Raw genomic sequence first — 12,563 nt, forward strand, 5'->3', positions numbered from 1 at the left:
AGTTTTAATAAAAGCTTAGAGTAAAATATCATACATAATATAATGGAAAGTTCTTTCAGCACCAAGCTAAATTCTATCACGCTTTCAAAGTTTTACACACAAATGTCTTCCATCAAACATCCTTTTTTCTTTCATAATGTAGTAGCAAGCTGGCTAAGGCTACTGTTTGGAGCTAAATGTTCTCTTGTGAGATGACACTGGTACAGGCAGCATTCTTAGGACTAAAGTGTTGGCTTCATTCTTCTGAACAGTTTTATCTAACCAGCATGTTGTGCTCGTCATCAGAGAGTGAGAACCGGTTTTAGACTGATCATAAGTCCAGTTGCATCATAAGTCCAGCCTCTGGAATGCACACTTCTCATCTGCTGTATTAGTTCTGGGTGACAACATGAGTGGACATGTTCCATAATGAGATACTCAAGCAAATCCAACGTTTCACATATAATCCATTTTGACATGTATATTTGATGACAACCAACACCAGATTTTAAAAAATCTCTATCAGTGAAACATTACATCAAAATCGTTTACAAGTTGCATTAAAAAAATTCTAATATTTTATTGCTTTACCTTACGCTCGCTTGCGTAATGTGCTATGCAGAACTAACATTCACACTTATAAAACGTTTAATGTTATAAAAGTGGAAGGGGTGAATTTAAGAAAGCTTCTATTTGATAACTGAGTAGAGAGGAAACCTGGAATGCTGTGACAGCTATAAGCAGTTTCATTTTGTATCACAAGAAAGAACATGAAAGCCAACTCTAAAAATCAGGACTGAGATCATTTTATTTTTGTAGCTAGATAAAATAGCTGCTAAGCCTAAGTGTGTACTTGCTCTGTGATTGGTGGCCCCTGTGCCTAATTATGTGCCTCCCATCTCTAAAATTGTTCTGGACATTCTGCTGCTTGCATATATCTTCATTCAGCTGTATTGGGTTTAAAGCAGTAGTGAGCCTGAGCTAAAGTTCATTCCTCTTCTATCGTTATTGAGTGATGAATAGAACACGGACAGGATTTGCTTCAAATTAAAAAGCCTACAGTAAAAAAGCTCTGAGTGTGGATACAGTATAAGCTTTGGCATCCCATCAGGACAACAGATGCCTCTGATTCTTTCTCAGCAAGAGGAAACCCAGGCTGCTCCCTGCAACTCTCTGTTTATGGGGTTGCTATGGTGGTGAGTGGACAACTATAGGAAGGAGTGAGGTTATTTATAGCCAAGGCTTAAATGCACTGCTCAACACTCCCAGACATTGGCAATGCATGACTGGAGTTCTATCTAAAAAAATACATGTGCATATTAGAACATTTTAATTTGTTCAGTCTGGATTGCACCTCGTATGAGTCTGTTTGGAATTAATATTTAGTTATACATTTCAGTCTAGACATTCCCTTATTATCAGAACTGTGTATTCATCCTGAGCAGATGAAAAACCCTTGGGCTGTGAATTTAAATGAAGTTGTGATTGTAAGCTCACAAAACTACATAGTTCCTGTAGGGCTTCCTTAACCAAAACCCCACAATCTGCAGCTGCTGTTCATTTAAGCTCAAGCTCGAAGTGAAGAAATCACAATGAGAAAATCTTAGATTAGCGACTATTTATTAAATGTACAGTTCCACAGAGAGAAACAAGAAAGAAATATAAAAATAAACATTGGCTTGATGTTCTGGAGGATGTCCGCATATACTGTGCTCTTTTACTACAGTATATACATTCACACATGTATACTACAGGGCAAAAGTGTGGAAACAAGCTGTGTTTTTTTAATGAATTCTTAACCGACATTATGTGACTTCTCATTTACTAAGGTATACTTCAGTCCAACTACTCAGTGAGAAAAAAACATGTCAAAAATAATTTAGAAAAGATTTACAAAGGCTTGAAATGTTATACCAGCAACATACATGATGAAACTTCATAAAAGAATGTCTGGAGTCATTCAAGCAAAAAGAACATACTGATTTGCTAGATTTGAAACCATTTAAATAGGTGTACACAGTTGCTGCAGTCATTCAGCCAATGCTTTTGATCTACTGTAAGTTAATACACATTTCTTTTCCCTGTAAAAGAAATTTTTAACATTCACATTGCTGGTGTTGCTTTCACACATTTGGCCTGTAATGTACATATTTGACATCTGAACATTGATCTAATTACATCACTGATCCTTTCAATTTACTGAGCATCAGATAATCACAGTATGGAAAAATACTGCACGTTTAATCACTTGTTTTGTGTTCAGTTTATCAGTAAGACAAAATTTAATAATGATAGTCTGTATAATTCAATTATATTGATTTGATTCATCTGATTCTTTTGATTTGTATCTTTATGCCATACAGTCTGTTTAAGCATAGCGTCAAATTAACTGCATGAATTCAGTTTTTTCTATATATTTCCATCTTTAACACAGTTAACACATGGACACTTCGTTTCCTGCACAGATATACAGTCTTGTGTTATGTTCTACACTGAATTGCATAAAGGACATTGGGTAGAGTTATTCACCGAGTATACTATTACAGCACCTTTACCTTAATTCTGGAAGACTAGAGATCTAGTTTAAACAAGCGCACAGTTCTCATGTAACTAAGACACCAACACAAATTACTGCAGTGGTTTCTGGGCAACTTTAATACTAGTTGTGGTCAGTGATCATGAAGCTATGGCTCAATTTAATGCTAAATGTCTTCCTCTCCACAATAGAACAGTGTCATTGTTATTTTTATGAGGTCACTAGACAAATTTGGAGACTTTTACATCGATTTGATTAGAATCCGTGCACTGATTGTTATGCATTATGAAGGAGCTGGTAAACTAATATATGACAACACAGATAAGCCTGCAACAAAATATAATGCGTCAAATAAAAGTAACACTCTTAATAATGAAAGTGATTTCTAATGACTTTTGTGCTTAAGTTGAACCATAAGGTTTGGGGGACTCCTAAGTGGTGCAACAGAAAAGCTTTTGCCTGTTCTCAAGCACTCGACTCCCTATGATACCATAGCTATCCGTGAGCAGGAGTCATGAGAATCAAATTGGCCAAGGTCTCAAGGTGGAAGAGATGGCATTAGTGTCTCTCTCCTGAAATTCAGAGCGACACTATTGTATCGATTACAGGGCGGATAGAGCTTTCCTCCAAGTGTATTGAGCTACCCTGTGATGCTCCATGAGTAACAGTTTGAAAAGAAGAGGAGGATTCACATGTCTCTGAGGAAGCATATGTTTATTCCACCCTCCTCTCTTGGTTTGGAATATTTCTTTAAATCAAAAAATCTTTAAACACATGTTGACGATTATAATTTAACAAAATGTATCTTTTATCATTTGGAAATAGAATAACACTTTTACCTAATAAATTCAAATAATAGATTTATTTTTTAAGAAACTTTACTCAGATTCATACATACTAAAATGGCCATATTACATACAAGCTATATCATGTTGAGTTATAAATAAGAGATTGCAGTGTGCATGATCACGTGGCATCAAATAATTAGTATTAGGCAGTAGGTAATATTGTGGTTCAGTTAAATGATAGCATTACAACAGCTACGCAGTGCACATGGTTGTATAAAACAGGACATTCTCTGGCCTAAAAATATGATAAACACTTAGAAAATCCTTCAGATATTTATATGAATGTCTGAAGGGACAGAAATCATAGAAACTCTGAGGGTGTTTATACTGAATCATGTTGTATGTGCATGTGCTAGAAGTAGTAAGGAATCCTATTCAGCATGACACTGCAATTCTGGTCAATCTAGATGTAGATTAGATCAGACTACAGGTCCAGATTAGCAGGGGCACGTCTTTGTCTCCAAAACATTCCTAATGTATTCTCTAAACCTTCCAATGTACCCCAAAACAAGAAAAAATATATATGCCTCTCAATAAATAAAGATAAATAGGGCACTTTGTTAATTCTTTCCTTCTTTCCTACTTAATTCATCATCTTTACTAAAAGGCAGCTATGCCGATATTCTTTAATGAAAAATAATGTTACAAATATAGGCATTCAAAAAAGCCATCTTTTTAAGTCTTTGATGCAATTCCATCTTTATATATGATTGCTTGAGAACTGAGGGATTCCAGTCCTTCAGCTAATGTACAAAGTGTAATAATCCACTCCAGGACCAATGAGACTAATTTCCATACACGTTTCTCATGCAGTATTGGGCTGATGGTAAGATAATGATGCGGACAAATAGGCGACATTCTCTGTCTACTCTTTGTGGCTTCATATCAGCAGACGTGTACAGAAGAACACAGAGAGAACCTCAGCTTAGAGTCTCTTCACATAGTTTCCAGGGAAGGTTCCAAAAAACTTGGTCTTCCTGGACGTTCCTGAAAACATAATATGTATTTATATGTGCGTGAAGTGACCTTGTTGGAAGGAAATAACCTACAGAATTTTTTTAAAAAAAAAAACAACAACAAATAAACAGATTATTATTCTATTTCCTTTAAGAGCAGCGTCTCAAGCCAGTAGGTATTGCTTGGAGAACAGTGCCATCTTGTGGTGAAAGTGTGCAGTGTTCACACTGTAGTCTTACCCACAAACCAGCCATCATCACATTTCTCCATCACATCGACAATGTCTCCTTCTTTCAATTCCAGCTCATCCTCATTGCGTGGCATGTAATTATACAGGGCCTGAAACCTGGTGTTTTAGATATTCAGCAGTTATTTTCAGTGTGGAAAAAAGACAATGTCATCTATTTTTCATACTGATTGTTCAGCAATTACAATGCTAACGTGATATATGACTTTGGGGAAATTAAATAGAACAAGAAATGGACAGATTTACAGAGGGCATCATTTGATATTACTCTGAAAGAATAAGACACTTACGGTTCTCCACCTTCCAGAGGATCCTGTGTTGGACGCTGAGAAAAAAACAAAACAGGTCTGATATAAACATGATGCATGTTGCACACTTCACTGAATGATATTCCCAGCTGATAATACGGTATCCACTGGAGAACACAGTAACTCATATAGTAACACCTGCCTGGATTAAATGTGCATATGAATACAAAGAATGAAACAAACGTTCCAGCACTTTTAATTCATTTGAAGAGCCAGAAAAACAACAGCACTGAAAGTTCATATACACAAGAAATCAAGCTCCACCAGGGGCTAAAGATTGTTTCTAAGCATTGCACCAGACTGTGGTAACATATCCACTGATTTTTCTAGTCAACCCTCTGCACTCATGTTTGAGATCCTAAAAATCAGGACTGTACTCCCCTTATCTGGCTGGACTTTGGCGGAATGAGCCACTTGTCTAGCTCTGGGGAGAACACCTTGCTTATGCTGTGTACACAGGAAAAATCATTGGACATTCCTACAAGCAATCCCAGGTAGGCTAAGCATGTGTACTCATTGTTCATCTCACTACACAGCAGAAGAGGCCCTTATGCACATTTCAGCTGCTCAGTTGAAGGCTATTTGTAATGCACAGACACATCCAGGTCACACACTAGCAGACTGCAACAGATGCTCGTGCAACAAAATCTACATACACAAAAAAACAACATGCGCAAGAAACACATATTGTTGCAGTCATAATTGCTTATTTGCTCCTGATTCAATACTTTACCACACAATTTAATAAAAGACAAACAAATGCATGCCTAATAGAAACGGTACATCTTTATTTAGCACAAATTGCTTAACTTTGCTATTATTGCCAACATTGGGTAGAAAGAACATGTTCATATAACCCCGGCCTATAAATATTATTTATATTACGTTATTTACAGACATACTGGTATTTTAAATTATAATGAAAAAGATGGACAATTAATTCTAGACATACCTCTCTTCATCATGCATGAAGACAAAATTCAGTGTCAGTGCTCAACATTCTCAAAAAAATCCAATGTTAATTTGATGCAGAGAAATTAAAAAGTCAATGCATTAGTTGTATATAACATATAGATATATTAGAACATGTATACAGCATGTATATGGTCTGACATGACAAGCACTTGCATAGGGTTAGACACTGCTTTGCACATTTTCATACCCTATGGGACGGTGAATAGTTTTGCCCTTTAACAGGTGATCCACAGGACCTCCTAGACATCACAGGACTACGGGGGGGCTTACCGATAACCACAACATCATGCCTTAACACAGGCTGTAAGAACCAGAGCCAGAAGAGTCTTCCATCAGGGTTGACACACACACCACCCACACAGAAATAAACAGAGAGAGAAATATACGGTACATATTGCATGGGGCAATGGTTTAATTAGCTAGAATATTAACCATATTGGTTATTAAATTAACCAAGAACTCAAATTTAAATTAATGAACAAATCTATTTTTGGTATTTGGCCATTATGTAGATTATATAATCGTTTGCATGAAGAGACTGAATAAGTAATCTGTGTATATTTCTTCTATTTGTTCACAAATTATGAGCCATATTCAGTTATGCACGCATAGTGAGAAATTAGTACTGACATTGCTCACATAGGCACTCAGACTTCAGAGGTAACTACAGACATATAGATATAATAAAGACCTATTCAGTATTTGATCCGGTTGTTGATAAGCCAAAAACAGGCTTGTGTCTAAAAATCTAAGCACATTTTTCTTGTGCAATACCAACTCAAGCAGAAAATAGCATGAAGTCCTGCGCAACTCTCTGGCACCACTGGCACTGTCTGCTACTGATTGATACTGGCAACCTACTGAATTTATTCAAAGGTCTGGGCTGTAAATGCACTCAAAAACTACAGTTAATCATCGAAGGCCAATTTGAAATGTATAAAAATAACCCTATAGATTAATGAGTACAAATCTCCCTTTCTTTTTACAGATAAAATTATGAAGAACACGAACAAATGAACAAAAAAAGTTCAGAATTTTATTCATTTGACCTCTGAAAAAGTGTGAATTAAAATATAATACACTCACCTATATCTTGTACAGATATTATAATTGGCTACATTAAATAAGTAGTTGTCAATGGACGATATATAAGAAGAAATATAATGCACAATAATTTTTTTATTTCTATTTATGGTTACTTCCAAATAATGATGGTGAAAGACACATTTTTCAGTAGTGAATTTAACATTGCTGTTAAATATTTTTGAATTTCTGTCTACTTTACCTCAGACGCTGTTACACAGAAAAGTCTAGAAACCTCAGAGGTGTGAACTTCAGCTAGGTTATTTGCATTATCTGAAAGGGCGACCCATAAAATCAGCGGAAGCACCTGCACAACCCAGAACCCATATTATAAATTTTGACATTGTTATTCGACTCAAGTCACCAACTCTGAACATGGCTCTATGTGAATATCTGTTCACCTCATCATAATATACAGTCTCTCCAGTTTATTTCCTTGCCAGTGGACACGGAGGAGGCCTATAAAGCTCATAAAGGTACACTGATCCAGGCTGAACCAAAAATGAAACAGATATCAACTGACTAGTATGGAATTGTTTTGGTGCAAGAAGCACCATAAAGGATCTGGAGCAATGTATTATGTCCAATATACTGCATAGGAGTGGATACAGATACAACATTTTAATCAGCACTTGTTAGTGTCTGAGTTATAGACACTGTGGCTAGAGAAGGTTTTTGAGGAAAATTATTGTTAAGCATCTCCTCTTTACCTTGACCTTCGAGGAGCGAAGCTGTTTGGAGGAAGGAGGAGGGGAATGAGACACCCCGGGGAGTGGAGGGGTGGAGCAGGGGGAGGAGAACTTGGGAAATGCAGGGGATGTGGAAATCAAAGGTTGTGAAGAGATAGGGGATGATGGACTCATAGGGGGACTTTCAGCCTGCTAACAGGAAGAAACGATGAGCTTTAATTAAAGGGATAAAGTGAAAAATGTTTCTTTCAGCATCTAGCAATCGCTGTAAAGTATATACTTCAAGTAAGTATGTGTTAGTCAAGAATACTTTTATCTCTTATTAGTACAGACACACTAACCAAATCACACAACCAAACTGAACACTACCTCATGATCTGACATCAGACTACAAACCGGGCGGACTGGAGTGAAGGTATTTGATGACTGTGAGTCTGAATAAGCCCTTCTGTCTTCACTTTGATCCTCCTCTATGAACAGTTTGGGTAAATCCTCTGAAGCAGTTAGATCTTGCCTATAAAACTCTGATGTCTTCACAATGGGATGATTTGCCTGGCTGGCCTGGATGATGGACACAAGCTCTTCACATACATCCTCCTCAGTTTCTCTGGAGGATAAGGGGAACTTTAAGGATGAGGGTTGTTCATCAGGCTCATACACAACCAGATCAATTGGGCAGCAAGATCTTGGTGAGTCCAACTTTTCAAAGCCAAAGCCATCTGAAAAACGTTGCTCTTTCTCAAGCAGACCAGGCTTGATACTTGTATTCACTTCTATCACACTGCCACACTTGGGGCTGGAGTCAAAAGTGGGGGAAATGGGGGATGGGGTAAAAGAGGCAGAAGTGAGGTAGGCCTGAGGTGAGGGACTGGGCTCAGGAGACATGTACGATTTTGGAGAGCTTATAGGAACAAAGTGACCCTCTTTGAGTGGAGGGGTGAGGGTGCCGGACATGAGGGAAGGGAAAGGACCCCGTGCAGTGGCAGCAGGGGAGTCCAGCCTTTCATAATCTGGCTGGAAATTAAAGGGTAAAGGGGGAGGTGTAGGGGCAGGAGTGCCTGAAGGAGACAGACCGAGGGTGAGGGCGAGCCACTCTCCAGTCACTGCCTGCAGATGAGCTGCTCTCTGGGAGCTGGGCGAGGGGGAAGTATGCTGGCGGGGAGTGGACGAGGGAGAGCAGGTCATGAGGTGTGCAGATGATGGCTTAGAAAAAAACAGAGAGAGACAGAGGAAAGTGAAAGCACAGAGTGAAGTAGCAAGAATGAAATGGTAAAGGATGGTTGAAGCATGAATCATAAAACAGCATTCCTTTTTTTTCCTGAAAACAACATGGAATCAGAAGGGAAAAGCATGTAAACACTACAGAAGTGTATATGTACATTACATCATTAATAAACTATGGTGCCATTCAGAATTAAATTATCACATCGCCTGTGAAAAAACGCTCTGGCTAATTTGCTGTGTGCTATTTTATATAAGAAGACATAACTTACAAAAGCAAGCACACTTCTTTTGAAAACTCTCTAATAATGAGTGATTAGGAAATTTAAAAAAAAACAGTGGAATATAACCACCAGGCATCCTCTTTGCTTTTTGGGTAAAATAATTTAACAGTCTATCTATGAACATACAAACAAACAAATAAAAATGACAATATTATAATAAAATACAGTGCAACATTCCACATCTGCAACTCCCATGATACCAACACGTTGTCATTCGAGCCCCATAGCACCTGGTTACTAACGACACCTGTTTGCTCCCTCTAAATAACTTGGGCTGTCAGCATTACTTTGCTTAGTCTAATTCCAGCATCATAACTGTGATGGAGCCAAGTATTTGTTATCTGCTTGTCTTGATTAGTGCCTGCTTTATGCTTACTGATTTAGTCTTGTCTTGTCTGTTTGAAGATCGTTGACCTGAGTATTGCATGTTTATATACTGTCTGCTATACTGAGTTCATAAAACCAGAAATGCAGCACTTCTTGTCTGTCTGTCTGCTTCAGAATGTTCTTTTGGTGGATCATTTCCAGTACATTTCTTTGATGGATGTTCTGCATCGCATATGTCATTTTGTACAACTTGTACCGCTGAGATATTATTTGGGTAGTGAATCATTGTCAGCACTGCATGGACACTGATATAGTTGTGTGTTTCGCATTAGAACAAATGTATATAATTTGCCACCAAAGCTGAAATGCTGTTTACTTTAAATATGTACTCTTAGTTCAGGGGTAAGGGGTAAGTGGTTAGGGGGAAGTACGTAGTAGCTCAGTGACTAAGGTGTTGGACTAATCTGAAGGTTGTGTGTTCATACCCCAGCACCACTAAGCTGCCACAATCAAACCCCAATGTGTCAGTTGTACAAATGAGATAAATGTAAGTCTCTCTTCAGAAACAGCTATGTGAAGGACACGGAACCCCAATCAGAACATAGATGCAGAAGTAACACTTGACCTTTTCAGCCCATAATTAGCCCCAGATGATGATTGCACAATCATTGGCTGGATAATTTATCTGGGCTAAGATCAGTCTGTCTTAACACAGGTCAGGGGAGCAGAGGGTCAAGTGTCCACTACTTTATGCTTTAGATAGCATTACAATTAATGACAGTTAACACAGACCTAATCTACAGGGATTCTTTAAAGAAGCTCATCCAAACAAGGTCCCATTAATTCAGGTTATAATAATGCTACTAAATTAACCAAATCACACAACCAAACTGAACACGACCTCATGATCTGACATCAGACTACAAACCGGGCAGACTGGAGTGAAGGTATCTGATGACTGTGAGTCTGTTATTATTGTCACAATTGTAAAAGTATCCATTTTAACTGTAACAATTTCAATCCATATAAACCATTCCAACGCTATCTGCTTTGAAAGTTAATGAGTAAGAAAAATTATAGTTTATTCTTTATCTTACACATCCCAGTTCATAGTTTTCAATGTTCCCACACCTTAACCTACATAGCTAGCAAGAGCCCACTCAGTGTCCACTCATATACTCACCCTACTGTTCAGTCGGTCGCTGGCAGAACTGTGTGCAACTCCTGGTGACTGGCTAGGACTTTTAATAGGTGATTTCTTGATGATGTCCACATAAGACACTGGAAAGATGCCCTGTTTGTTTGTCCCAGGGATTTTTCCTGTAAACCAGTTCTGGTCCACTTGGCGCAGCACTATAACATGCTCACCCTGGAAGAGATTGAGGCAATCTTCACTTAAAGCTGGATGCAGAGTTGGAGACAATATAGTGTAATAAAAAGATGACAAGGCTTTAAATTATTATTATTAATCTGAATATAAAACATATATGCACAGTTTAATGTGGCTACTAGACCTCTGGCAAGTCATGAAATCATAATGTGTGAATGAGAAGAAGAATGATTAATCTTTCTTTGGTTCCTTATTTAAGTTCATGAACTAATATAATAAAGCCAGCATTGTGGATAATTTGTTCTTCTCACCTGTAAAGAGAATGTATCCATTTTTAAAAGAACCAAGCAATTGTCTGCTATGTTTATAACACATTAGTAAATGTTCTTCATAATCTTTCCATAATTCGTTTTTTTATATATTTGGTTCACTAATTAATAGGTATATTTGTGTTTTAATAGTGTCCTTGATTGCAATTTCTTTTTTTTTCCATTTTACTTACAGCCAAAAATATTAATTTCTGGGTGACAATGTGATTATGTCATCGATGCTGGATTTAATACTGCTGCTGGCTCAGAGATCACACAAGACAAATTACCTCAAATCCAAGGTCAGAATCACAGATAATTAAAAGACACTGCTTTTATTACCGTATTTTCCGGACTATAAGCCGCAACTTTTTTCCCAAGCTTTGAACCTTGTGGCTTAAAAAATGACGCGGCTAATATATGGATGTTTCCCGCTTTTTTCTTCCCGCCACATTCTGTGACGTGCTCGGTTTTTTGGTGGCATGAAGCTTTCATTAGACCAAGGAAATTGCCGAACGGGTTAACTCCGACACTGAAGGAGATGACTTCAGTGGTTTCATTGCACAGGAGAAGGAAGATACTGACGAATGACTTTCTTGGTAGGCTACTGTTTACTGCAAATCTTTTATTTTTTGTTACAAGCCGTGTTCCGTTAAAGACTATTTATTTTTGTTACAAGCCGTGTTTCGTTAAAGCCTATTTATTTTTGTTACAAGCCGTGTTTCGTTAAAGCCTATTTATTTTTGTTACAAGCCGTGTTTCTTTAAAGCCTATTTATTTTTGTGACAAGCCATGTTCTGTTAAAGCCTATTTATTTTTGTTACAAGCCGTGTTTCGTTAAAGCCTGTGTAAAGTTAATTTGTTTCAATGTACCTGTAGGCACCTGCGGCTTATAGACATGTGCGGCTTATATATGTTCAAAATAATATTTTTTTAAAATTCAGTAGGTGAGGCTTATATTCAGGAGCGCGCAATAGTCCGGAAATTACGGTATGCAACACCCACAGAGTTTCTGAATATAGAAGTATAGAAAATCAGTTCTTCTTAATAGAAGCAAACCTTAATACAGCCCATAATGAATACAACAAATGTTGTACAGGAACTGCATGTGCATTGCATAATATTAAAGGTTTATATATACAACTGGCTGCAGAATTTCTGACTACCTTCACAAAAATTATGTTTCTGGCATAAATATATTGTATAAATATATAAAATAACGAACTTCTGAAAATTATGAGTTTTAAAACTAGCTGAAATCCCTCAACCAATATTGGGTGAAGCCTTGTCCAGAGAGAGTAATGACAATGAACATTTACCTATAATTTCTAAAAAGGTTACAACAATCAACTATAAAAGCAGTGCATTTGAGATTACTTTACTGTATATTCTTTGAATTTCTGCATCTTGACTGGTCTTAAGTGAGACCACATGGTCTCAACAGTCCAAAAATCTACAGACTTAACCTCCT

The 12,563-nt window shown here is 37.4% G+C and overlaps 1 protein-coding gene across 2 annotated transcripts in view; it reads right to left on the reverse strand.

The window, feature by feature from the left end:
• Nucleotides 1-1,582: 1,582 nt before the first annotated feature.
• sorbs2b (sorbin and SH3 domain containing 2b) overlaps nt 1,583-12,563 on the reverse strand; it is a 37,429-nt gene continuing 26,448 nt past the window's right edge. For both annotated transcript variants that reach the window (XM_060884567.1, XM_060884566.1), the window contains 7 exons: nt 10,638-10,823; nt 7,992-8,825; nt 7,644-7,814; nt 6,038-6,151; nt 4,858-4,892; nt 4,560-4,666; nt 1,583-4,350 (listed from right to left, as the gene is read on the reverse strand). In XM_060884567.1, the coding sequence (XP_060740550.1) occupies nt 4,289-4,350; nt 4,560-4,666; nt 4,858-4,892; nt 6,038-6,151; nt 7,644-7,814; nt 7,992-8,825; nt 10,638-10,823 (1,509 nt within the window). In that variant the 3' untranslated portion in view covers nt 1,583-4,288. The remainder of the gene's footprint in view (nt 4,351-4,559; nt 4,667-4,857; nt 4,893-6,037; nt 6,152-7,643; nt 7,815-7,991; nt 8,826-10,637; nt 10,824-12,563) is intronic.

Source organism: Tachysurus vachellii, chromosome 13 (assembly GCF_030014155.1).
Source record: "Tachysurus vachellii isolate PV-2020 chromosome 13, HZAU_Pvac_v1, whole genome shotgun sequence".
Taxonomy (NCBI): domain Eukaryota; kingdom Metazoa; phylum Chordata; class Actinopteri; order Siluriformes; family Bagridae; genus Tachysurus; species Tachysurus vachellii.